The 25,011-nt window shown below is 46.5% G+C and overlaps 1 protein-coding gene across 1 annotated transcript in view; it reads left to right on the top strand.

Moving 5' to 3' along the window:
• The first annotated feature begins 207 nt into the window (after positions 1–207).
• Positions 208–25,011, top strand: part of LOC149345182 (tachykinin-like peptides receptor 86C) — a 264,961-nt gene continuing 240,157 nt past the window's right edge. The window contains exon 1 of the mRNA XM_089547383.1: positions 208–668. Within this exon, the coding sequence (XP_089403509.1) occupies positions 208–668 (461 nt within the window). The remainder of the gene's footprint in view (positions 669–25,011) is intronic.

The following is a 25,011-nucleotide window of genomic DNA, read 5'->3' as shown; positions in this document are numbered from 1 at the left end:
ATGTGCCACGGAAAGAAGAAAGAAAAGACAATTCGTTCCGAAGAAACAGTGGAGATGCCAAGAGCTTTGGAGAGGGGAAGAACTCCCCGTTCTCATTACGTCATTCCGCCAGCAACGCCGAGCTCCGAGTGAATGACTACGGGAATAGCACTGGAACACTCGCCTAAAGAAGGGCATTTTCCAGTTGTCGCAGTCTGAGTGAGCGGGATGCCTCTGCTGGAAGGCTTCATCGGTCCCCTTGTGAACTTGTCCCTGGCTTCTGGGCAGCGGGATGACCTGTCCGCCCTGCTCCCTCTGCTTCCGACGATGCTGAACGCAACCGCTGGTCTCAAGGTGAACCGGGAGCGCCAGTGGGTGCTATCCGCGTGGGCGCAGCTCGCCTACGCGCTCCTCTTCGGCGCCATGGTGGTGATCGCCGTCTGCGGAAACTCGTTGGTGGTGTGGAGCGTGCTTTACCACAGGCGCATGAGGACGGTAACCAACCAGTTCCTGGTCAACCTCTCCGTGGCGGACTTCATGACGGCCGTGTTCAACGCGGCCTTCAATTTCGTGTACATGCTGGAGAGCCACTGGACCTTCGGTGAGCACTACTGCGTGTTCAGCAACTTCGTCGCCAACATGACGGTGGCCTGCTCAGCCTTCACCATGGCCGCCATGAGCATCGACAGGTAGGTCCTGATTTCATGCGTTGGAGGTAGGTACAGACAAAGAATTTCGAACGCACACAAACGATATTATTTCTTTCACGGCTAAGGAGATGGCTTCTAGCCCAGTGCAGGCATCGAGTGAACTATTATGTAATATTATTTTGAATGTTTCCCGAGAAGCCGCTCGTAATTTCTACCCACATCGAGTGACGTCAGCGTGCACTTGCTCAGTGCTTTCCGGCGAGCCGACGTCATCGGGAATGTGGTAGTCTAGGTCGGCCAGTCGACTATGACGTCTATGACGACTATGACTCCGTAGCTTGCGCCGACCGAGACCAAAACTGTCGACACAAAATCATTTGTAATCAATTACTCACGCTGCGCCCCGGGGTTTTCAGCTTATTTTAATGATTACTAGGAATCTTTCAAAAAAAAAAAACAAGCACCCGAACACTTTGTATCTGTACACCTTCGAAAAAAAATAGACCCCGCCAAGCACAGTTGTGAGGATGCGAGCTTCAGCGGTAACTGCTAGATAGTAAAAAGCTGGCAAAAGCCTCGAAGGTAAGAGCTGTGCGCAGTTTATGCTTCGGCAGTTCTCCTTCATTGTACGCGACTGGAAGCGAATGTATACAAAGAAATGCGATAGAAAAACATCCATGCACTTGTCACAATGCCACAGAGAGGCTAAAAAAAGACCTGCAATACTTCGCATAAGCTTCGTCGGTAATGCAGACAATAAAGACCCCTGCTATCCAAACGTTAAGAGAGCAGGGAAGGGGTCGTTCCTTTGCCGTAAATTGCTCGGGAAATCATTCCAAGAGAAGGGGGAGTTCCACGTCATGACACGCGCCACGGATGCCATCAACTACACTTATGAAAAAAAGTGACGTTTATAATTGTGGCCTTCTCATGAAGACCGGCACCGCTAAAATGGAGTGGCCATAAAAGTTACTTAATACTTGGAACGTCAAGCACAGCCCATGCGCGGCACACTTCTTTGCTTTGTTCAAAATATTTCTTTTTTGTGAAATAACTATGTCTGTGTTCGCCGTCGAGTACCGTGCGGTTTCCTTTCCTCTTTGCCGCTTCGGTTGCTCGTAAGACTTGGCGCAAAGAACCAGGGCCCCTGCTTCTAATGTCCTGGGCGTAGCGCGTAATGGCTAAATAAAGAATTACGGAACGTACGAAACTGCAAAAAGATCTCTTTCAATGTTTTGCGCTGTCGACTTGCCAGTATAATTAGTTTAGGCTCTAGTTTCTGCTCCCATTTGTATGACAGCTCACAATGCGGGTGCCGACAAGCGACCTCTATGCACCTTGTTTACAGCCATGTCTTTAATTTTACGCCTGTACACTTTTACGCCTTTTACGCCGGTACTAATGCGCAGCATTTAAACCAGAACATTCGTCTCTGAAAAACTGAGTACCGCAGGAAATCTGCCAGATGGAGTTTAAAGTGCGAGGTCTCTCTGCATTATGTCGAGCAAAGCATAGATTACATCTCATAGAATGTCGCCCATCTTAACCAAGTGGTTGTAGAGCGTTACATTATTAATAATGACACCTAAAATAACTTAAGCTGAGGTAGAAGAGAAAGGTTTCAGAACACCAATTCATTTCCTCCCTTCAACCACACCTAGTCAACACAACAATGTGGTGTTGTGTGGTAGTAACCCGATTAAGCACTTGGCCTAGTCGGCATGGCCTCAAATGTGCTCATGAAATAAGCCCGATGTTACAGAGGCCCTGCGGCTAAGGTTTCTTTCTACCTCTCACTGCAGGAATTATCATTTTCGCCACGCAAAGCAGTGCACATTTCCTGAGGGGGTTTTCAGCTGAATGTTGGGTCTTTAAGTGGTAACGCGCACCATCGTTACATCTCTTTTCTCCACGTCTTTCCCCGAGAACTTGCTGCTATCACATGCCAATCTTTGTTCATCGAAGGAATCACGCGTGTACTTGCTCAGTGAAAATCTTATATTTTGTATAAGTTTCAACTTATCTGTTACTCATTCTGTTTTTTATTTCTATGGCCCCACCCCTTATATAATACCCTCTAACGAGGGTCTTTAAGGTATTAAAGTGAAGTCGATTTCCTCAGATGTCTTCGTGTCAAGGTGTGTCGAAACCTCAAAATCTCTAGGGCTCAAAAACAAAAGTAAAAGAGATTGTGTAACCGACAGTGAGGTAATCTGTACTCTTCTTACGGCGACACTTGCCCTTATTCTTGCGGCATCTCTCACACCAGACAACCTTCAAACGAAGCCAAATGGACACTTCGATATAATGTTCGCGAAAGCGCTCTCGTCGCAGCCTTCCAGATACTCGTGAAAGACATGAGAGCGCAAAACGGGGACACGGACGAGGAAGGAAACAGCGCTCGTCCTGTTCCCTTCCTCGTCCGTGTCCCCGTTTTGCGCTCTCATGTCTTTCACGAGTACGCACCAACAAGCCCAGCTTCAAGTATTTCTTAGCCTTCCAGATAGCCGCGCGGCTCCGCAGTAATCCTGTGCAGGCAAAAAAATAAATGAAGGAAACATCAGCGAACACCACTGCACATCAAACTTGCACGTGCGCCAAAAGAATCAGACCCATTCTTTCTTACACTCGCTAGACGCTCTTGCGCAATACACCGAAGCTTAGTCATTTGGGCGTGTCTTTGACCGTGAAAAACGTGCACTGCTATCGACATTCTTTCGTTACAAATTAGTTTTTATACTTTCGAAAGTGCAGTGGCGTCACAATTGTCAGCGGTACTCGGTGCGGTGGCGTTTCACGACAAACCCCTTCTCCCCCCTCTCCCCCCTCCCCTTTTGCGTTTCAAGCGCCAAATAACCACTTCCTCTATCCTTATGGCCTGCTTCGATGCACAATTCGTTCTCTACCCGACGACTTGGTACAAGCGGAAGCAATGTTTTTATTTCTTTTATACGACCTCCACATAACGAAAGTGCCCCATGACTGATAATTTAGCAAAACATCATATGAAAAGCTCATACATATGTCTCAAACGGACACTGAGCCATTGGCCCATATTCATAGACCACCGCATTCTGACGACATGCAAGCTTCTTTCATAGAAGAGGGCGCTTTTATTAGCCAGAAAATGTAAACAGAAAATGATGGGTGATTAGCGTAATTAGACGAAATGCGAATCAGGTGTGCTAGCAGTCCAGTTTTCCCTTCTGTTCTGGTGTTCAGATGCAGTGTTAATGGATAACAGTTGTTCGAATAGCGATAAGGGGTTGATGTCCATATAAGCGGAATTGGTCATTACTATTGGTCACCTGTAATTGGTCACCTTAATTGGTCACCTGTAGCGGATAAATGGTTTCAACACAGGTGATAGCTCGAATCAAAGCTCGCCGCCAACGGCTCAGAGCCCAGATCAGTCTGCGCGTGCCTCCCTCTTCATCCTCGAACTCCTCAGTAATCCGCTGCCCGGCGGAACAATACATATTGTCACTACTGGTGACGGCAGTCCGGCGCGCAGGAATACAGCGAAAAGGCTTTCAAACGAAACTCTTTAGGCTGACTTGCGGCCACGAAGAACTGAATGACTCGGTGGCGGCGGCGTAGCGACGAGCGTGCTCGGCAGTCGTCGAACAGAATGCCCGCCGCTCCCGGTCGAGCTGAATCTGAAGCTGATAGCGAACTTTCGAGCTAGGGCTTGCAAAGTTACTAAAACATTATGGAAAAACGTAGAGTCGCCTTCGCCTCGATGCTGGCAGTTGAGATAAACCTGGACACAAAATTTTAACGCTGATCCTTCCTATGCTATACTTCCATCCACTTCCCAACAGTGATCACGGAGTCATTTTAGGAAATGGCTGTTACGAGTCCGAATTCAGTGCCCCCAAAAAAATGCTTCATTTTAAAGTTAATTTTCTCATCAATAAATGCGTCCTTTCCTTCCCAGTTCTAATCGACACACCCATCTAATCTATTTTAAAAAAATGAGATGGAGTTGTCCCTTGAAAGTTACATCACCATTCTTCTTACCGTACCCTGCTTCTCTGTTCTCATTCAGTTCAAGTATTTTCGTTAGCTTCTAAATATCTGCCCCATACGTCAACACTGGCTAAGTAGAAGTCTTTTACTTTCCTTTTTGGGAAGTACTGGTAGTCTGATCGTCATCACCTGTAACTACTTGAACGCAGTCTACGTTTTGTATCAGATACTTTCCTCTCGCGGCCTGGCCTACGGCGTTATTTTCCCTAGATGGATGCATTCTTATACCTCTTCCAGTACCTCGCTGCCTTTGTAAACAGTTATTCCACTCTTCCCCACTAGGTGGCTGGATGCCGCATTCCCGTTTTCTGAGACGAGCGCGAGTGAAGCCACCCGAAGTTGGACGGCTTGTCTCGGAAGTCGGGTGTCTGCTGCGTATTTCAATGCAAAAAGTCGCGTCTTTCGCCCTTTCGTTCTCAGTTTATTGCGTTGTTCTCGTGTAATTTCTGCTGTAATATGAAAGGAACAAGCAAGCTGAACGCGAGAAATGTGATGATTGTGTGCAGAACCCTGTAATTTCGGAGAAACCGAAGAAAACAGGCATGCAGTTCTCGCCCTGATGCAGCAAAGGGGCACTCACTTAAAACACTAAGTTCTTACTTGTTCCTGGTATTCCGAGCGTAAATGAGAAGTTCTGGAATGATTATGAGGCTAGGTCATCTTAGAACCAAATTTTCGTGCAGCAAAGAAAAGGCGAACGATGGCGCGGATATCCTTACTCTCGAAGAGCCGCTCGTTATACAGCTGCCGCAGTTTCAGTTTCGAGTTGGAGGCGGACGATGACTCTTCTCATCGATGGCAGGTGGTGTTCATTGCTTTAGGGCGTCATTTACCTTCTAGGCGTGCAATTAACCTAACTCCAAAGCACTGCCCTGTTTCAGCTACACAGCACGAGAGAAACGAGTGACGAGGAAGAGGAATGCTGCAGCGCGCATGAGAAGCGCTGTTAAAAGTCAGCTGCACCAAGCATCCCGAATAAAAGCCCCTTCAGGCATAACTTGCTAGAGTACGAAACGGCGCATGACACGCTCCGTCGAAAAAGCAGTGCGTACTACATACCTTATGAAGGAGCTAACGTGAACCAACCGAACACAGCCGGCCCCTCACCCGATAGTAGCCTCGCCCTCGTTCCGGCTCGGTCTACACATAATTCGGTAAAATGGTCACTGCAAAGTCGGCTGCCTGGTGAAGGCTTCCACCTATTCTCTCTTGAACTTATCCCCCATTGATATCATAATTTGGGCTTGAGCGCGGGAACGTACATCCCAGCAAAGAGCAGAGCTGGCGACGCTAGCGCAACGGGACACCAGAGAGCTGAGCAGACGAGGCTCCATACTTGCTGTGTGTAACGACATCCTGTCGTCTGCTAGTGTCGTCCCATTGCGATGCAATGGACCCTTATTTTTGAAACGTCTTTCCCGAAGACTTTGCTGGTCTCCTCGCTCAGTTGACGGCGCAACAGGTTGGCACTGTCATAGAAAAAGACGAGAACGGCGAAAAGACGAAATGCTAAGTGAAAAACCAAAACTGAAACTGAAAAACCATGCTCAGGTCCAATTTCGTGCACTGCCAAAGGCTGACTTCCGGTAAAAGACCGCTTACTTCCGATGGCTTCACTTTCAGGCGCCCGATGCGCCATCCAGCCAACTTGTGGAGATCAGTGAGTTCTTCCGATCAGAAATTGTTGAGCGTTACTCAAGTTTCCTTCATATTTGTTCCCAGTCCCGCAATTCCACTTTGAGTTTATATGTCTCCTACCATCCCCTGCAATTCTTCCCCTGGATTACTGAGCAGGGTGATGTCATCAGTGAATCGGACCTCGCATCAACGCTCATTATTCGCGCTTCTCCTCAGCTTTATTTAACTCAGCCCTCTGTATACGTCTTCTAAGCATGCGGTAATCAGCACTGGAGAAATTATGCCTTCTTCTCCGACCCTCTTCCTGATCGGCATTTCATCACTGTTCTGGTAGGGAAAAATGGTCACTATGCTATGCCTGCTGGTATTTTCTATGACTTTGATAAATGCCTATTCTACAGCCAAATTACGCATGCGTGACTTCTGACCTTGAGACTGAATCAAACGCTTCTCCTATTCTAGAAAGGCTCTGTATAACAGCTGGTATATCTGCGTATTTCGCTATAACCTGACTGATGCTGCGAATACGGTCCACTGCCGATAATTTTTTCCACACACCGGCCTTGGTATTTACCGCCTTTTCCTTGAGTTTTTATACCAATGGATACGTATCTTACTGTAATACCATGAAGGGAGCACGATTTAATAAAATAAACAAATGAACTTTAAATGCACCGCCCGACTTGGCACCAGATGGCCTAAGTAATTTCTGTGCCATGAAACAACATAACCATCACTGGATTACTGAAATAGCTCACAGGCTGTTCGCAGAGGAATGAAAGATACGACCTCGAGGAGTAGGCTTCCAGCCATATCCAGTAGGCTTGAGAGTGCGTGAAAACAGCGCGCCGGTGGAAGCTTTCGCCTCGTGTTTGTATCTTCTACTTCACTGAAGATAACTTGTGAGATGGTTTGTAGGCTACCATAATCTTATTAGCGATTGCTTATGTGAATACTTTGCAACCAGCGAAGAGCGAACTGATTCGTCTAGCATTTTTCAAGGCTTCAGTAATCTGTTTCTCACCGATCAGGATAATGTCAGCTTTTGTATATGCCTCCGGAATGTGACAAAAGAGGCTAGTTGGTACTGCATTTCTGTGTGGCTTGGCTGCGCTGAGTGGTTGCAAGGACAACGTTGCGAAGGATTACAAGGAATGATTAAAAGACATCGTCTTCTTTAGTCCTTGTAATCACTCAACGCAGTCAAGCGACAAAGCTGTGCCTCCGCACGCTCCAAGTTCTGGGGCATACTGATTCCTGATCATACTGATAAAATGATTCCTTTATACGTACGGCATTGTACGGAGTGAGACAACAGGGCAGCGCTAACCTACAGCGTGGGTTCACTGCACCAAAATGCGCAAAAAATTTTCTTGTTGTGGCCAAATTATTACCTGGGCATGCTTCACATTCTCTGACACGATAGAACCGATTCTCTTTCCTGTTCATTCATTCCTCATACTCGTACGACACCAGTGTTTCAACTTTGAAATTGAAATCCGGATTGCCTTTCCTTTCATTTCGTCGCCGCATCGCTAGCCTCGCTCTTTTTCACAAGTTTTTTTATTCTTCTCTGAATCAGCAACCGTACATCACAGCCGCAGCACGCATATCTCACCGCACCAGTCATCCACGGCAAGTTGCACGCCCACCATCGCACACTACTACTTTTTCTGCATCGCTCTTTTCTCGAACAGCTTCAGACTGGAACGGCCTTCCCTATGACATAGTCGTCATCGCTTCGCCATCTGTTTTTCAAGCGCGTGTAACAGATCATCTTCAATGTTAATCATTGCTGTTTTTTCACATCTTCAAGTGCATTCCCACCCCTTATGTAACACCCCCTGAAAAGGGGGCCTTTAAGGAGAAAAACTGAAACCGAAAGAAGAATCTTGAAATCTGTGCAGAGTAGAAGAAGCACAACTCAGGCAGTCGCCGTTCGTATTTCCTGTACAATGCGACTATTAATTGTCGTGCCGCCGCGCTTTTGCCTTTTGTTAATGGTAGTTTCATGCAACCCCGCACTGTAGTCACATATTTTGCAATGCAATGAATGGTGGTGCCATCTGGAACCACTCTTCAGATAACACGTGCTCACAGTGGCTGTCTCTAATGCATCTGGCGCTCTTGTCGATGGAAACCTTTCCGCACGTAAGTCCAATTTTGTAGACCACTCCTTGGTACTCTACATTCGGGTTCAGGTGTTTCTTACGAGAAAGCCGTTTTGTTTTATTTCACCACGCACATGTCCTCTGGAAGAGGGCAAATACGGGCTGGTTGGTACATGTTTTACGAATTGGAAAAACAGCGCATTCAAAGACGAGACACAAGAGAACGACAAAACACCAGCGCTTTGTCGTTCTCTTGTGTCTCGTCTTTGATTGCGCTGTTTTTCCAATTCGTAAAACATGTCCTCTGGCACAGGAAAGCAAGCTTGCACGGTGCGAGAATACAGCGGGAATTTTATATCTTGTTATCACTAGAGGCCGGATTTTTAGGCACTAAAAAGCACGTTTTAGGCGCCATAAATAGGCGGCTAAAATTGCATTTTAGGCACCTAACGAGAAAATAGGCACTGTAAACTTTATCAAAAGTGCACACAGTTCCGAACTTCAGCGCGCAACATCTGCCATAAAATAAAACAAAAACACAGCAGGAATGATTTAGGACCTTAATCAAGGTGCGAACATTAGAAGCCGTTTTTTTTAAAGGCTGTCGAGCAACTTTTCGTACAATACACATGCTTCAGTAGAGGAAAAGGGACGGTTACCAACCGTTTTAAAACACTTTGGTATACCTCGAAACAAACAATTCGCTTGTCGTGTACAAAAGTAGAAACAATGAACACCATAACAGGAGGCCATGTATTTAGAAATTTATAGAAACAATGTCAATTTAAAGCATCTGACAAATGAGGTCAATCTTCGCTCACACAGGAATTGAACAGTGTTTTATAGTTTGTCTTCACGTGTCTGGAGCCACGCGACTATCAAATGGTGCTTGCCATTGGAAGGGTCTGGAAGCCATAAATACGAGATGCTAGAAAATGTTACACACAGTGCTGCTTGATGCAGAATATGCCGAAAAGAATCATAGTTCTGCACGGGCCTACGTACATCCACGAGGATCCATGGTAACATCATCCATCTAGAAATCACTGTTAAGGCTATGGAAGCAGTAGCAGACAAGCACCATCTCCAGGTTGATGGACTCATATTTATGCCTCTTATCACTAAGAACAAGATTGCATGCTGAAAAGGAACGCTCAACATCAGCGAATGTTACAGGAGCGTGCTTGTACTTAGGAACGTTTGATGGCTTTACACTGTTCGGCATCATAGAATGTTCACCGGAAAGTACTCCTGAAATTTGCTTGAGGACTGAGAACCCCTCGTTTTTGTCCAAGACGGACTGCAACTTTGCGCGGACTTTCTCGGCAACTTCTCCTTGAGGAAGGGCAGCGATTCGTTGCTGCACATTCTCAATCAGTACAATGTTGGTAGTGAGCATTATACCCCCCCATTCCATTTTTATAGTGCTCGAAAGAAAAGTGAAGTTAGCGCACAAGTACGCGAGGTCTCCTTATAGGTTGTCCTGAGAGAGGGCAGTTTGAGCCCTCCTGATTAGAGCACTCTCTCATCACCTGAGAAACTGTTTATGACGGTCTTCAGGTCAGAAAGGTGGTAGTTATGGTATTCAAAGGCTTCCAGCCACGTTCCCCAACGTGTGATGATAGGCTCCGGCGGGAGAGGCACTTCCGGCAACTGCTCTTTAAACGCCCACACACGAGAAGGCGCTTTCAAAAATACACCCTTGACTGAAGCAATAAGTTCATTAACGTCCTTGAAGTGCTTTCTGAGATCTTCAGAAAGACAAAAAATCTTCTTCAGAAAAAAATCAGTTAAACTGTTTCTAGCAGGTCTATGGCGCATTGTACAGCTGGTTTCAATTGGAACCAACTGGGAATTATTTGGTCGAACCTATAACTTACTCCGTATACTTTCCGAAATGTGGTGCCATCTGGTCAACTACCACTCTAACAGCCGAAGTCATCAAAAACCTGCCACGATAAAATGGCAGTAAATAGGAAAAAGGTTGCTTCGATATTTTCGGCTGACGTGGTTGGTATTGTGTACACAGCCGGCGTAGGTGGAGTGTTCACCGCAGCCAACTGATGAGGTCATCTAATGTTGCCACGTGTGTGTTCTACTCAAAACAGAAATGGATTCGAAAGAAAACAAAATCTGCAAAAGCAAAACCACAGCGTATTTCAGGCCCTTTTTCTGGAAAATGGGGCATTTTTAGGCACCGACGTCGGAAATAGGCATTTATAGGCACTGACACCCAAAATAGGCATTTATAGGCACTATAAAAAGAGTATTAAACATACTGTCAACACCTAATTCGTGCTCATATGTAAAAATGGTGCTCCTACGAAGCGTTGAAAAAAATAGGCATTTGCCTAAAATCCGGTCTCTAGTTATCACACACCTCAGCTTATTCTGGGTACAGTTCATTTATAGGACCCATATGCGGACTTTTTCTTTCTGTGGGTTCATCCCCTCGTCAGTTAAATTTGCATTTCGGTTTTTGCGTTCAAGTCTCAGTGATACCGGCCAGCACAAAAAGCATTATACCTTGCTTATTTCAGCTTTAAGACTTAAGTCAAAGCTTGCTTTCGTCGAATGACAACCTTATTTTTACTGGCTAGACTGGAAAATAGGCGAGGTAATCGCTATTTTCAAATTACTTCAATACGTGGAATCCAACGGCAGCTACTCTTTCCACATGCGTGGACTGTCCATCGATCATTTATGGTCTTCCAAAACACTGGTTTCAGATTCTACAAACTCTAAATGTATTCATATTAAGTATAAAGTGCTGTCTAAAGAGCTAAAACATTCGCCAGCATATATTGGTACGTCAAAGACCACTGTTTAATTTTATATAACGTACTCAAAATTGCTAGCTTTTATATGAACTTTGAGAGGCTTCCCTCCACATAAAACAAGCAATAAAATTCTGTCTATTGCTGAAAATAGACACACATAGGAAGGTACTGGGGCGACGCAAGAATACATCTGAATACTCTACTACTCGCTGCCCTTTCGATCTGCAAATTAAATAGTTTTTTAACACACTTAAAAACCTAATAGCACCCCTTAATTATAAGCCTGAATTTACGTGGCATTCTCGAAGAAGGGTACATCATTCTTCTCAGTGCAGGAAAAGACGAATTCAAACAATTTCTTATGCGGGATGGAATAGAAAAAAAGAAAGTTAGCAATATTTTCTGAAAAAAAAAACCTATCTGCTCTGAAGACTCTTCTGCAAGCAGGTCGAGTGGCTCAATAGGCCCGAGTAGCTCATTACTGCACTCGTGTGGGCTCTGTGCAACAAGTCAGCCTAAACTAACAGAGAGGATTCCGAACAAAAGCCACCTTCCTCACTTCTACGAAATTATCGGCTCTGGTCTTCCCGGGGCGCCGGCTCGCCGCCTCACATTAGAGAGCCGTCGTTCACGGCATTAAGCTGCTGCCAGAAGGCAGGGCAAAAAAACCTAAAAAAAATTGACGGACGATCAGACAATCGATGCGAACTGTGAGGGTAAGCAGTGGGGATTTTAGCAGACTGCTTTTATGATGAACGCTTTTCTAAATATTGGTATTGCGTGTGGTGTTTTTCCAATGTACCCACGTCTAACTGCCTGAACTTCCGTCAGATTATACGTATTTACTTCTGCTGCTTCAGCGCAACTTGCCGTAGTCATGCATTTGGCTCTGATCGGCAGACTCCCCTGGGTTTACCGCAGTTTTTGCGATGAATGACTAACCGCAATGCTCACCGCTGTATTTTTTCTGATCGGCGCGGCCAGCATGCCGAACCACTTCTGTTGGGTTCAGTACTGGAAGCGGGATCTGAGATCCGGGATCGCGCTAAAGAGGGACTGGCAAAGCACCCGGGCCCGGTGTCCTCGGGAGCGAAGAGACACACTGCCGCAAGCAAGCGAGGTCCTTCGACCGCGGGCGGCATGCAGAGGAACCTGGTGACGGCCGCGCCTCACGACTGGCGTTATCGCTGACACGATCAGCGCAAGACGTCACTTGGTGACGGTCAGAGCGGCTCTTAGGGCAAAAGGACGAAGAGACGATGGTATAATGAAACATAGGGCATTATGGGGGTACAACAAATATGAAGTACTAAGAGGTATTTGGAAAGGAATAATGGTGCTGGGACTTACTTTCAGCAATGCGGTTCTGTGCTTCAGGGCAGAAGTTCAGTCGAGATTAGACGCAAATCAGAGAGCTGTTGGAAGATTAGCACTAGGTGTCCACGGCAAAACCACAAACGAGGCAGTCCAAGGGCATATGGGCTGGGCATCGTTCGAAGCACGGGAAGCTAAGAGTAAGATACTATATGAAGAACGCCTGAGGAAATTGGACGATAACAGGCGGGCAGCTCAGGTATTTAAATACTTATACATAAAGAGCGTTGAGCCCCGCCGCGGTGGCTCAGTGGTTACGGCGCTCGGCTGCTGACCCGGAAGACGCGGGTTCGATCCCGGCCGCGGCGGCTGAATTTCTTCAAGGCGAAATTCTAGAGGCCCGTGTGCTGTGCGATGTCAGTGCACGTTAAAGAACCCCAGGTGGTCTAAATTTCCGGAGCCCTTCACTACGGCGTCTCTCATAGCCTCAGTCGCTTTGGGACGTTAAACCCCAATAAACCAAACCAAACTAAAGAGCGTTGACTCTTAGTGGCGGAAAAGAACTAAGAAACTAGCCAGTAAGTATACCGGTCATGAGGACGGAGAAAGAAAGAGCATTAAACGACAGGTTAAAAACGCGGAAGTAAAAAATTGGATTAATTCAATGGAAAAGAAGCATAGTGTAGAACTATATCGATACTGGAAAAGGCAGATCAGGAAAAAAATTTTCTATGATAACTCAAGAGACAGTGCCTTACTTTTTGAAGCCAGGTCAGGGTGTCTTAGAACGCGCAGCTACAAAAAGAAATTTAGCGAAGATGACGACACATGTGCAGTGTGTGGTAGATCTGTGGAAACAATTGAACACCTCGTACTCAATTTTGATGGTATCCATCCGGATGTTGATGCAGGCACCGTCACTCTTTCATAGGCCCTTGGGTTTAATGATAACAATGGTCGCGTAAATAAATCTGCAGTGGAAGTTAGCAAAAAGTGATTGGAGGATTAGTGGCTGAAAAGCAGAGATGTGACATAAGGTTAGAAGTGTACGAAACCGTAGGTAAAGAAGATGGCGAATCTTAATGAGAATTGACGACACAGTTGAACAAAAATAAAGACAGAAAAGCTGAGCATGGTGGCAATTGTCACCACCCCGTTTCAAAGGGGGCGCTCCTATCCATCCATACAGCGCCTTCACCCCTCATCTCCCTTGCTCTTCGCTATTAGCGCTGCTTCGCGCCCTCGAGTCAAGTTATCACTGACACCAGGGCTGCCAGACGTTTATTGGTGTGAAAGAAGTATTCCGGTGTGTAAACCCCGAGCAAGATCTCACCATGTTTGCGGGTTTGCGATCTTCCGATGTTTGTCGGTTTGTTCCAAGTGAAAGAAACAAATGAAAATAAAGCAAATAAATATGCGCAACAGAGATTCGAGCCCGCGGCGGCGCGCACATATCAGCTTTTCTAGCCACCGCACGACAGCACTAGGCTATCGCCGCGGGTTTTTTTTCTTTATTGCATGGAAACTATAACTTGCTCAGCTACCAAATCATCTAGGTACACACATACTATTCCCCGATGCAGACACAGATTCTAATCTCTTCGTAAACTGCACTCCACCAGCACATCAAAATTGCGGAAGACTTAAATGTGCGTCAAGAATCGGCAACAATTCAGGTGACTGGTCCTGCGGACCATAAACCCCCCCACCGAGGCGCACTGTTCACTGATCTTGACAGTGAAAGCGCTCAAAAGGACAAGGACGACAGAAAAGGAAAGACATACAAAGCGCTTACTTTCAACTGATTTTATTTCATGCGAAAAACAACTTTATACTCATAGTAATCACTTGCGCATGCTTACAAGAACATTATTAACGAGTGATAGCTGGCACGTTCTTTCAGATAACCGGCATGCCCGATGTAAGATAGGAAATCTCTTTATCCGACAACAAAATTGACGGAGCGCTTACGCAATCATCGCCCGCTCGTGCTATCTCAAGAGCCTCGACAATCTCTCTCGTTATTTGACATCTACTTTTAAAAAGTACCTTACACCTGTGAAAATCGGGACGGCAGCCTTCCTTGCTTTTCTTGCTTTTCCATTTGCACTTCAGACAATGGATACTCAAGTGCCCACCTCTTTTGTTTTCCACGTTGTAACTATGTTCTCCTAACCTCTCGTTTATGCATCTACCCGTCTGTCCTATATAACATTTGCCACATGTCAAGGGCACCCTATACACGACGCCTTCTACGCATCTGACGAATGGCTTTTGGTGCCTGATTGTGCAAGCAGCCTTTCCCTGGTTTCCAGAAGTGATTTTCTTGCATAGGGCGCTCAACTTATTCGGGGCTGAAAACAAAACGTTTACATTTACCCTGTTGCCAATTTTTCTCAGGTTATGTGAAAGCATATGCTTATATGGAAGCCTATGCTTCGGCCCTCGGCAAGTCATGGCAAAAGGGTCCTCAAGATACTTCGGGCAGAATGGAGAAGGCAAGCAAGATTGTACAGAAACTGCCTGCAAGCAAGACTTTTCACAGGTGAGAGCCTGCTGGGGGTCAAGAACTGGCAGCAATTCGCACGAGTGCTTGACCAATCCTCCGAGTTTTTGTGGAGCACAATCCTGCCGAGGCTTCGACAGATGGTCCCTCCCCGACATCCCTCGCCGCTCAACCAGGTCCGCATGTTTGGGGAGGTAACACTTCCCGAAGATGTGCGTCGGACGCTTTAGCTCGGGCCTAAGTTCGCCGTTGAGCAAGAGAATTCAAAACCGGAACTGTTGGCCATGGTCCGAAAGGTATCGAAACTTGCACCTATGTGTGAGCAAGGGAGTTGTGTGTCTCAGGGTGTTGACGTTTTAAAGAAGTGTTCGCAAACCAGGCGTCTAGCTTTCCCTAGAAACGTTTCGAATTTCCTAAAGCGCGACGATTTATGTCTTCTTCCTTGCGATAAGGAAGGTGGTTTTGCTGTGATGCCACGGAACATGTTTCAAGAAAAAGTGTATTCTGCTGTCGAGAACGTTTTTGACAGGCAAGAAGGTGTAAATCTTTCAAAAATAAGATCAAAAGCGAAGAAGCTGTGCGTCTCTTTGAATCTAATCCGTCTAGCTCAGTCTGTAGAAAAAGCCAAAGGTGTGAATCTTGAAGTGTTTTTTTCCGCCAAGACACATAAAATCGACTGTCCTTTAAGAATTATTGTTTCGGAAGCGGGTACTTGGCAAAAGTCAGTCTCTGATTTTCTGCAAAAAAGTCTAAAGCAAATTGTTGTTGATGATCCCTTCTTGATAAAAAATTCAGAAAGTGTGATTTCCTTTCTTCAAAAAACTGAAAGAAAGAATCTGGTTGCTTTCTCAGTCGACATAAAAGATATGTATTATTCGCTCCCCCAAAATGGTTTGCTACAGTGTGTAGAAGGATGTATAGAGAAAGCTGGTGTCGTTGCCTTCCAGAATTCTGTGGGTGTGAGCGTTGGGGGTTTTTTGGAGCTGTTAAGCACCTATCTTAAATCTACATTTGTTAAGAGGGACGATGACCTGTTTTTACAAAAGCAAGGAATATGCATAGGATCCAGTGTTGCTCCTATTTTAAGTGACATCTTTTTATCTGAATGTGACCAAAGGCTTTTTGCCCGGTTTGAAGCACTAGGAGTGCTTAAGGTCTTTCGTTTTGTTGACGATTTTTTAATATTTTTAGACACCACTTGTATCCCCCTCGATGAGGCCGTGGGACGTATTTTAGATCATTTTTCAGATTGTTTATCTCCACTGGTCGTCACACATGAGCTGCCTGAAAACAATAGCATACGATTTCTTGACATCAGGTTAAAGTTTTTAGAAAATCACACTTGCTGGAGTTATCATCCTAGGGAAGGAAAAATGCCTTTGCCTTTCACTTCTGCGCATTCTAAGCTCATAAAACGAAACATAGCTCGTTTAGGGTTTCTAAACTGTATAAAAAAGTCATGCCCTCATGTGACTGAGGAGACCCTGTTTCTGCAATCAAAAAGATTGCAAGACGCGGGTTATCCGCTTCATTTGCTGGTATCAGTGGCCGAAGGACTGGTCAGGAGGAAAAAAAGGAAAACTACGACCCAGCAAGAGCAGGATAAGACAACTGAAAAAAGAAAATTGGCTGTTATTCCATATAAGCATAGGCTTTCACATAACCTGAGAAAAATTGGCAACAGGGTAAATGTAAACGTTTTGTTTTCAGCCCCGAATAAGTTGAGCGCCCTATGCAAGAAAAGCACTTCTGGAAACCAGGGAAAGGCTGCTTGCACAATCAGGCACCAAAAGCCATTCGTCAGATGCGTAGAAGGCGTCGTGTATAGGGTGCCTTTGACATGTGGCAAATGTTATATAGGACAAACGGGTAGATGCATAAACGAGAGGTTAGGAGAGCATAGTTACAACGTGGAAAACAAAAGAGGTGGGCACTTGAGTATCCATTGTCTGAAGTGCAAATGGAAAAGCAAGAAAAGCAAGGAAGGCTGCCGTCCCGATTTTCACAGGTGTAAGGTACTTTTTAAAAGTAGATGTCAAATAACGAAAGAGATTGTGGAGGCTCTTGAGATAGCACGAGCGGGCGATGATTGCGTAAGCGCTCCGTCAATTTTGTTGTCGGATAAAGAGATTTCCTATCTTATATCGGGCATGCCGGTTATCTGAAAGAACGTGCCAGCTATCACTCGTTAATAATGTTCTTGTAAGCATGCGCAAGTGATTACTATGAGTATAAAGTTGTTTTTCGCATGAAATAAAATCAGTTGAAAGTAAGCGCTTTGTATGTCTTTCCTTTTCTGTCGTCCTTGTCCTTTTGAGCGCTTTCACTGTCAAGATGGAAAACCAACTCGCCCACTCAATTCCATTATTCTGTTCACTGAACATAGACTTCGATGATTAGGCAAAACTTTTCTGCCAGTTTTTCACTCGCTATCTCGCTCGTTGTTTTGTGCCTTGATCTTGTCATTGCCTGGGCGAGGTGCACGATGTCTCACTTCAACCTCACGCAAGATTCACGCGGGGGTATAGTAGCAGTACTTTGGCAACAAAACGAGCAGTTCTAAGCTTCTTTGCTGAACGTATAAATTTCTGGTGACAGCCGGCTTACTGCGCGCAGTGCTGTGCTGCTTTGGTTGTTAGCTTGCACAGCGCATAAGAGGTACGGTAAAGGCACGACAGTCTCTCCTCAGCGTCCAAGACGACTTTCGCGCTGCGGTACGACATGACGTTCAAGAGTTTCTCCGTCGGCGATAGCACTAAGAAAAATGCAAGTGCCGCATGAGTGCCCGCGTGCAGTAAGACCACCTGCTTCTCTTATTTCTAACATCGCTGCCACGGCACAGCACCTTACCATACCATACCTCTAACATGGTCCGACTGGTGGCTTTGGAACTGCCCAAGCTCTCGCTTCCACTGCCTCATTTTAATGTTAAAGCATTACTAAGCTACGTCAGCGAGCTCGTGTCACCAAAACGTCTCCGCAGTTGTTGTGTGGTTCTCAGAAGAAGTAGGATCAAACGAACGGTTGTAATCGATAGAGGACCATGTGAGGATGATGCGCAAAACATTTGATGTCAATAAGATGCTTAGTTAATTAAGTAGTGCCAAAAATGTCGGGATACCTTCGAAATACAGCAGGCGTCGATAGAGTGAGTGGACGAGAAAACAGCCGTGGATGGCAAAATAGTTGAACAAATTCTGGCGTCTTCTATCGAACAAATCTTGTCCTAGCCAAATCGAACTCGCAGATCCCGGTGGCGACACTATTGACCTTGAGAAATGCGAAACCGCCCTAAACGACTACTTCGTTTCTGTTTTCACGCCCGTCAACATCACCCCTGTCAATCACAAATCTATCATTCGTGCACACCCTATGACAGAAATAGAAATTAATGCACAGGGCACATCAAACCTCATTAGCTCACTTCCGCTGTCAGTATCAGGTGGCTGCGACGAAATCAACAGCAAATTGTTAAAAAAACACTGCATCATTGTCGAGCCAAATACTCTGCCTAATATTTTCTCGATCACTGGACACTGGGAACGTACCTGACGACTGGAAAAAAGCCCGAATAATACCGGTTTTTAAATCAGGTGACCGCTCAAGCCCATTTAACTATCGCCCAATATCCCTGACTAGTATTCCTTCAAAACTCTTTGAACATATTATAGCGTCTAACCTTATGGCACACCTTGAATCAATTAACTTCTTCTATCCTCAACAGCATGGTTTCAGGAAACTATATTCATGTGAAACGCAACTAGCCGAATTTACTCATGATCTATTGCAGTATATTGTCAGTGGACAACGAAGAAGACAGTGCTGGGCTCGTGCGCGGAGCGCGAAGAGGACGAAGTGTGATCTGTGCGACGTTGGCCGTTCGATTGAGCTGCTGCCAGCATCCCTCAGTGACTACTCCTTGTGTGTCTACATTTACGTAACATCTCTTGGTGGAGGTCGGGGGTTCGAGCCGCCATGCCGCTGACCCGACGAGCCGATCCGTCGAGATAGCTACCGACGCGCCTGCCACGCCAACTGTCGTCCTAGCCCACCCTCGAGTCCCGGGAACATTCTGCGGTACCGATGGCGTGGACGTCGAAGACTGGCTCTCGCTGTACGAGCGTGTGAGCACACACAACAGGTGGGACCCCACGATGAAGTTGGCCAACTTCATTTTCTACTTGACGGGCACTGCAAGGGTATGGTTCGAGACACACGAGGAAGAACTGACCAGTTGGGACCTGTGCAAGCAGAAGCTTACCGAATTGTTCGGTAAGCCATTCGGACGTCAGCTGGCTGCGAAGAAGGAGCTTGCATGCCGCGCACAATCGTCAACAGAGTCATATGTGTCTTATATTCAGGACATTTTAGCCCTCTGCATGAAAGTTGATTCCGCCATGTCAGAGAGTGACAAAGTCGGTCACGTTCTCAAGGGAATTGCAGACGACGCCTTCAACTTGCTGGTATACAAGGACTGTGGAACGGTTGACGACATCTTAAAAGAATGACGCCGGTTTGAACAAGCGAAAAGCCGCCGTATTTCCCCCCAGTTCACGCGGTTGCCGAACACGGCGGCAACGTCGTCCTGCGTAGATTCATCCCAACCGTGCTCCCTGCCAACATCCGACAGCCTGACACGACTTGTACGCCGAGAACTAGAGGCAGTGTCTCCCACAATTTCCCAGTTATCGGTACCGGACAATGCCCCTGCAGTATCCCTTATACAGGCTGTTGTCCGACAAGAATTCGCCAATCTCGGGATCCGACCTGCATGCTCCATTAGTTGCCCAGATGCTCGTAATGTGTCTCCCGTGCTCGGTGCCCGACATCCGTACCACACTCGCCGCAGCCGCAACCCGGATGAGTGGAGAACACCTGACGACAGGCCCATCTGTTTCAACTGCTCCCGAGTTGGTCACATCTCCCGACACTGCCGAAGCCGTCCGTCATCGACCTACCGCCGCTATCCTGATTCTTTCTCTCCCCGCCGCTCGTCGTCGCCCCATGACCCACAGCTCGCAAGCTCCGACGCTCAGGCCCCTCCAACTAACCGCTCGTCGTCGCCTTACCGCCGTCGAACTCCGTCGCCCCAAACTCGCCGCCCATCATCTCCTGGCCCGTATGCTCGATCCCGTTCGGAAAACTGATGGCTGCAGCGTCTGGAGGTGATGCTGCTCCGACTACCGACCTTGAAAATCCTCCTTTGACTCTGCATGCCCGACGGAATATACTTTGCGTCGACGTGGACGGGATCCCTGTTACCGCTCTCATCGACACGGGAGCGCACGTCTCCGTTATGAATGCCTGTCTACGCCGTCGCCTAAGGAAAGTGCTCACTCCTGCCAACTCCGCTGTTGTTCGTGTCGCCGATGGCGGTACTTCCGCTGTCGTTGGAATGTGCACAGCCCGTGTGTCAATCGCTGGCCGCCATACTTCGGTTCTCTTCACTGTCCTCGAACACTGCCCTCATGACCTCATCCTTGGCCTTGACTTTCTTTCTGAACATTCTGCCCTCATTGATTGCGCCACAAGTGTCGTTCAGCTCGCCCTACCTTTTAACGAGGAGCCACCGGCTCCAGTTGTCCATCGCCTATGTACCGTGGATTCTGTCCGCCTGAACCCCGAAGCCGTCACATACGTATCATTCTCTTCCGTCCCACCAGTTCCCGATGGCCAATACATCGTTACTCCAGCCCTTGATGTGCCTCTCACACTTGAAGGAATTGTTGAGCGCTAAAAAACCACGGAAAAAGGACGAACACACGGGACGAAGCGCTTTCTAGCAACTGTTTTAATCTGAAAAGGAACATGACTATATACACACATTTGACGTCATATCATGCAAAGAAGAGGTACGCACGCGCTGACAAGAATAAAAGAAGGAAAGAAAAGGAAAACGGGTAAAAAACTACGGGCGCTTAGAACAGCCGAAGATTGCTATTCCTGAGATAGGTTAATTCAGTTCCCCCTAACATCACCGAAGGGGAGCTGACGCATTGCTTATCCGGAGCAACGTGCATTGCGAAGGCTTCGATAATTTCTCTTTCCCGTCTGTTTCGAGCCCTACCTATAACCTTGGTGTTTTTTAGCAGTGGTGTGCATTTACAGTGTGCACAATGAGGTGCCAGATTACCGGATTTTGCAATTTGTTCACATAATCTTTCGTGTTCCCGGAGCCTCTTGTTAAGGCATCTGCCCGTTTGCCCAACATAAGTTCGTTGACGAGGGACGCCCTGCCGTGATGCCGTATGTTCACAATATCTCCCACAGAATAAGGAGGATAGCCAACAAGTACGGAGTCCAGGTGGTTTTCTCAGCTCCCAATAAGCTCATTGGAATGTGCAAAAAGGTAAACGAGAGTGAAGACCACAAAAAGAAGCCTGGGTGCGATATCAAACACGAAAACACCTATGTAAAGTGTGATGAAAACGTCATTTACAGCATTCCACTCAGCTGCCAACGAACTTATGTTGGGCAAACGGGCAGATGCCTTAACAAGAGGCTCCGGGAACACGAAAGATTATGTGAACAAATTGCAAAATCCGGTAATCTGGCACCTCATTGTGCACACTGTAAATGCACACCACTGCTAAAAAACACCAAGGTTATAGGTAGGGCTCGAAACAGACGGGAAAGAGAAATTATCGAAGCCTTCGCAATGCACGTTGCTCCGGATAAGCAATGCGTCAGCTCCCCTTCGGTGATGTTAGGGGGAACTGAATTAACCTATCTCAGGAATAGCAATCTTCGGCTGTTCTAAGCGCCCGTAGTTTTTTACCCGTTTTCCTTTTCTTTCCTTCTTTTATTCTTGTCAGCGCGTGCGTACCTCTTCTTTGCATGATATGACGTCAAATGTGTGTATATAGTCATGTTCCTTTTGAGATTAAAACAGTTGCTAGAAAGCGCTTCGTCCCGTGTGTTCGTCCTTTTTCCGTGGTTTTTTAGCGCTCAACAATTCCTTCAAGTATGTATTTCCAACTAGCCCCAGTAGTAGCTCTTTTGCCTCTCACACGGAGTGTTGCCCTCGCACATACAGTGGTCACTATGTTTGCCAATCGAGCGTCCCTTCCGATCCTCAAATTTTCATCGCACGTTCAGCCGCTTCCCCAAGGCATGTCGCTCGCCACGCTGTGCCCTGCTTCCGACTGCGTTGTATAAGCTGTCACCGGCTGTGTACCTCCCTCGCCGAAATGCCCCGAGTCCGACGTCCCACCATCTGACCAATACGCAAAAATGATTGCTCCTGACCTCTTACCAGCGCAAACTCACGACCTCAGGTGTCTTCTTTCCTCATTTCACGACATCTTTGACTTCGACAACCGCCCTTTGGCTCGGACCTCTGTGGTTACGCATCGCATTAACACCGGTGACGCCGCTCCTATTCACAGACGTCCGTATAGGGTCTCCAGTACTGAACGGAACATCATTCAGCAGGAGGTGGACAAAATGCTTACCAAAGACATTATAAAGCTCTCGTCGAGTCCTTGGGCCTCACCAGTTGTCCTAGTTAAAAAGAAAGACGGGAGCTGGCGCTTTTGCGTTGATTACCGACACCTTAACCGCATCACGAAAAAGGACGTGTATCCTCTCCCCAGAATTGACGACGCTTTGGATTGCCTTCACGGAGCCAAATTTTTCTCTTCCATCGACCTTCGATCCGGCTATTGGCAAATTGTTGTGGATGACCAAGACCGTGAAAAGACTGCATTCGTCACACCAGACGGCTTATATCAGTTCAAAGTTATGCCCTTCGGTCTCTGCAATGCGCCAGCTACCTTCGAGAGAATGATGGACTCCTTGCTTCGAGGATTTAAATGGGTTACATGCCTGTGTTACCTAGACGACGTCGTGGTTTTTTCGCCCTCATTTTCCACCCACCTCGAACGACTGACGAGCATTCTTTCTGTCTTCCGTAAAGCCGGGCTGCAGCTCAACTCGTCGAAATGCCAATTCGTACCAATTCGCCATGCCAATTCGAAATGCCATTTACGTAACATTATGGATGACCATTACCAGATCGATTCCATCTTTTTAGATTTTTCGAAGGCATTTGATCGCGTCCCTCATAATCACTTGTTGCTAAAGTTGTCCGGCCTTGGTTTAACACAAAAACTGTTATCCTGGTTAGAGCACTGCTTGAAAGGACGTGTTCAGAGCACATGCGCTAACAACTACACATCGCCTCTGTCGAGCGTGCCATCCGGTGTCCCTCAGGGCGCCGTGTGGTCGCCATTGCTGTTCCTAATTTATATCAATGATCTGCCCTCCAACATCAAATCTTAACTGAGATTGTTCGTCGTTGAATGCATCGTATACCGCGCCATAACTAACCAAGACGACACGTGCACCCTCCAACAAGGCCTAAACGCTATCTCACTTTGGTGTGAAACATGGCTCATGCCTTTAAACACGACCAAATGTAAAGTCATGACATTTTCTCTCCTTCACAACCAGATTAAGACTACCTACTACTTCAACTCTACACCCGTTGCCTACATATCATCATACAAATATCTTGGCCTGCATGCACATGACACCATCGCTATCATGGATTACACATATTGAAACCATTTGCTCCGAAGCCTCACGCGTTCTCGGCTACATGCGACGTAGTCTCTCCGACTCATACTCAGACATTAAAAAACTAGCATATCTCACATTCGTCAGACCAAAGCTTGAATACGCATCAGCCATCTGGAACCCGTCACAATCATACCTCGCCGCAAACCTCGAAGCCATTCAAAACAGCGCAGCACGATTTATCACCTCGAACTATTCAAGAAATTACAGCGTCACCTCAATGAAAAGAGACCTCGACTTGCCGTCCCTCGCATCACGCCGCATCATATCTCGTTTGTGCCTTCTTCACACATTCTATTATCACCCATGGTCCAGACATGAGCTACTAACAACACCACTAAGATCTTCCCGTTTAAGCGACAACCAGTCTCTAGCACGAATTTCCACCCGCACCCTCGCAATGAGTAGCTCGTTTTTCCCTCATGCAATTTGCCTTATGGAATTCCTTACCCGAAAACATAGCCGAATGCACAGACAGAAAACAATTCCGTAATAAGCTAAAACTTCAGCCATCCTGAATAGACTTTCCCCTTTGTACTCTTTTGTTACTTAGTTTAGTTGCATTTCTGCGCCTTAGTGTAATTTTGTTTCTGTTGCGCTTGCTTGCTTGCGGTTATTTCACTCAGATGCATGTCTGCATTCTTTCTGTATCTTTTTTCTTGCTTTTGTTTCTGCCTGCCTTCGTTGTATTTTTGATCTTGCGCTTCACATTTTTCCAAGTTCAAGATTTTACACCATGTTAATTCGCCTCCCCCGTATGTAACGCCCTCGGGGCCTTAAAGAGAAAATAAATGAAATGAATAAATAGGCAAAGGAGTAAAAATAAAGTTTGAAATGAATTGAAATGTGTTTGACGACTGATAATTAATCGAACAAACAAATTTGACTGACATAGATTACTTGGAAGCAAAAGTCATTGGACGGTCGAATAGGCTGGACGGGAGTATAGTAGGTGGACGGGAAAGCAGCAATGGCGCGAAGCTTGAAAAACCAAAATGCGTTATTGAGGTGAAAATGGGTGCAATCAGAGTTAATGCGATTAATTAAGGGAATTAATTAAGAAAAAATGTAACGAGTGCCGTGGAGGCGTCAGTGGTTTGGCATCCTCCAAATGCGGGTTGCCGCACTGATCTCGAGCTTTTTCTTTTGTACCCGAAACCCCCGAAATAGTTATGTACGCTTTAACGTATGGTTTGACGTTAAATAGGTAGTTCTGTTCGATGTTAACGCGAGAGTATTAAAGGCCCCGTTCCTCAAACACAATCCAGTGTCAGCGTCAGCGTTGTGAGCGAAAAATCAAGGCCATGGCTCTGACAGGTGGTCCCCAGGGAGCAACCTAGGAGGCAGGTGGGCCACCTAGGTCACGTGACCATGCGGCGTCATCCGAACCTACACACCTGATGGTGAGCCGCCGCGGTGGC

Source organism: Amblyomma mixtum, chromosome 5 (genome assembly GCF_055824585.1).
Source record: "Amblyomma mixtum isolate Tamu chromosome 5, ASM5582458v1, whole genome shotgun sequence".
NCBI classification, from domain to species: Eukaryota; Metazoa; Arthropoda; class Arachnida; order Ixodida; family Ixodidae; genus Amblyomma; species Amblyomma mixtum.
This window is presented reverse-complemented; position numbering and strand designations above follow the sequence as displayed.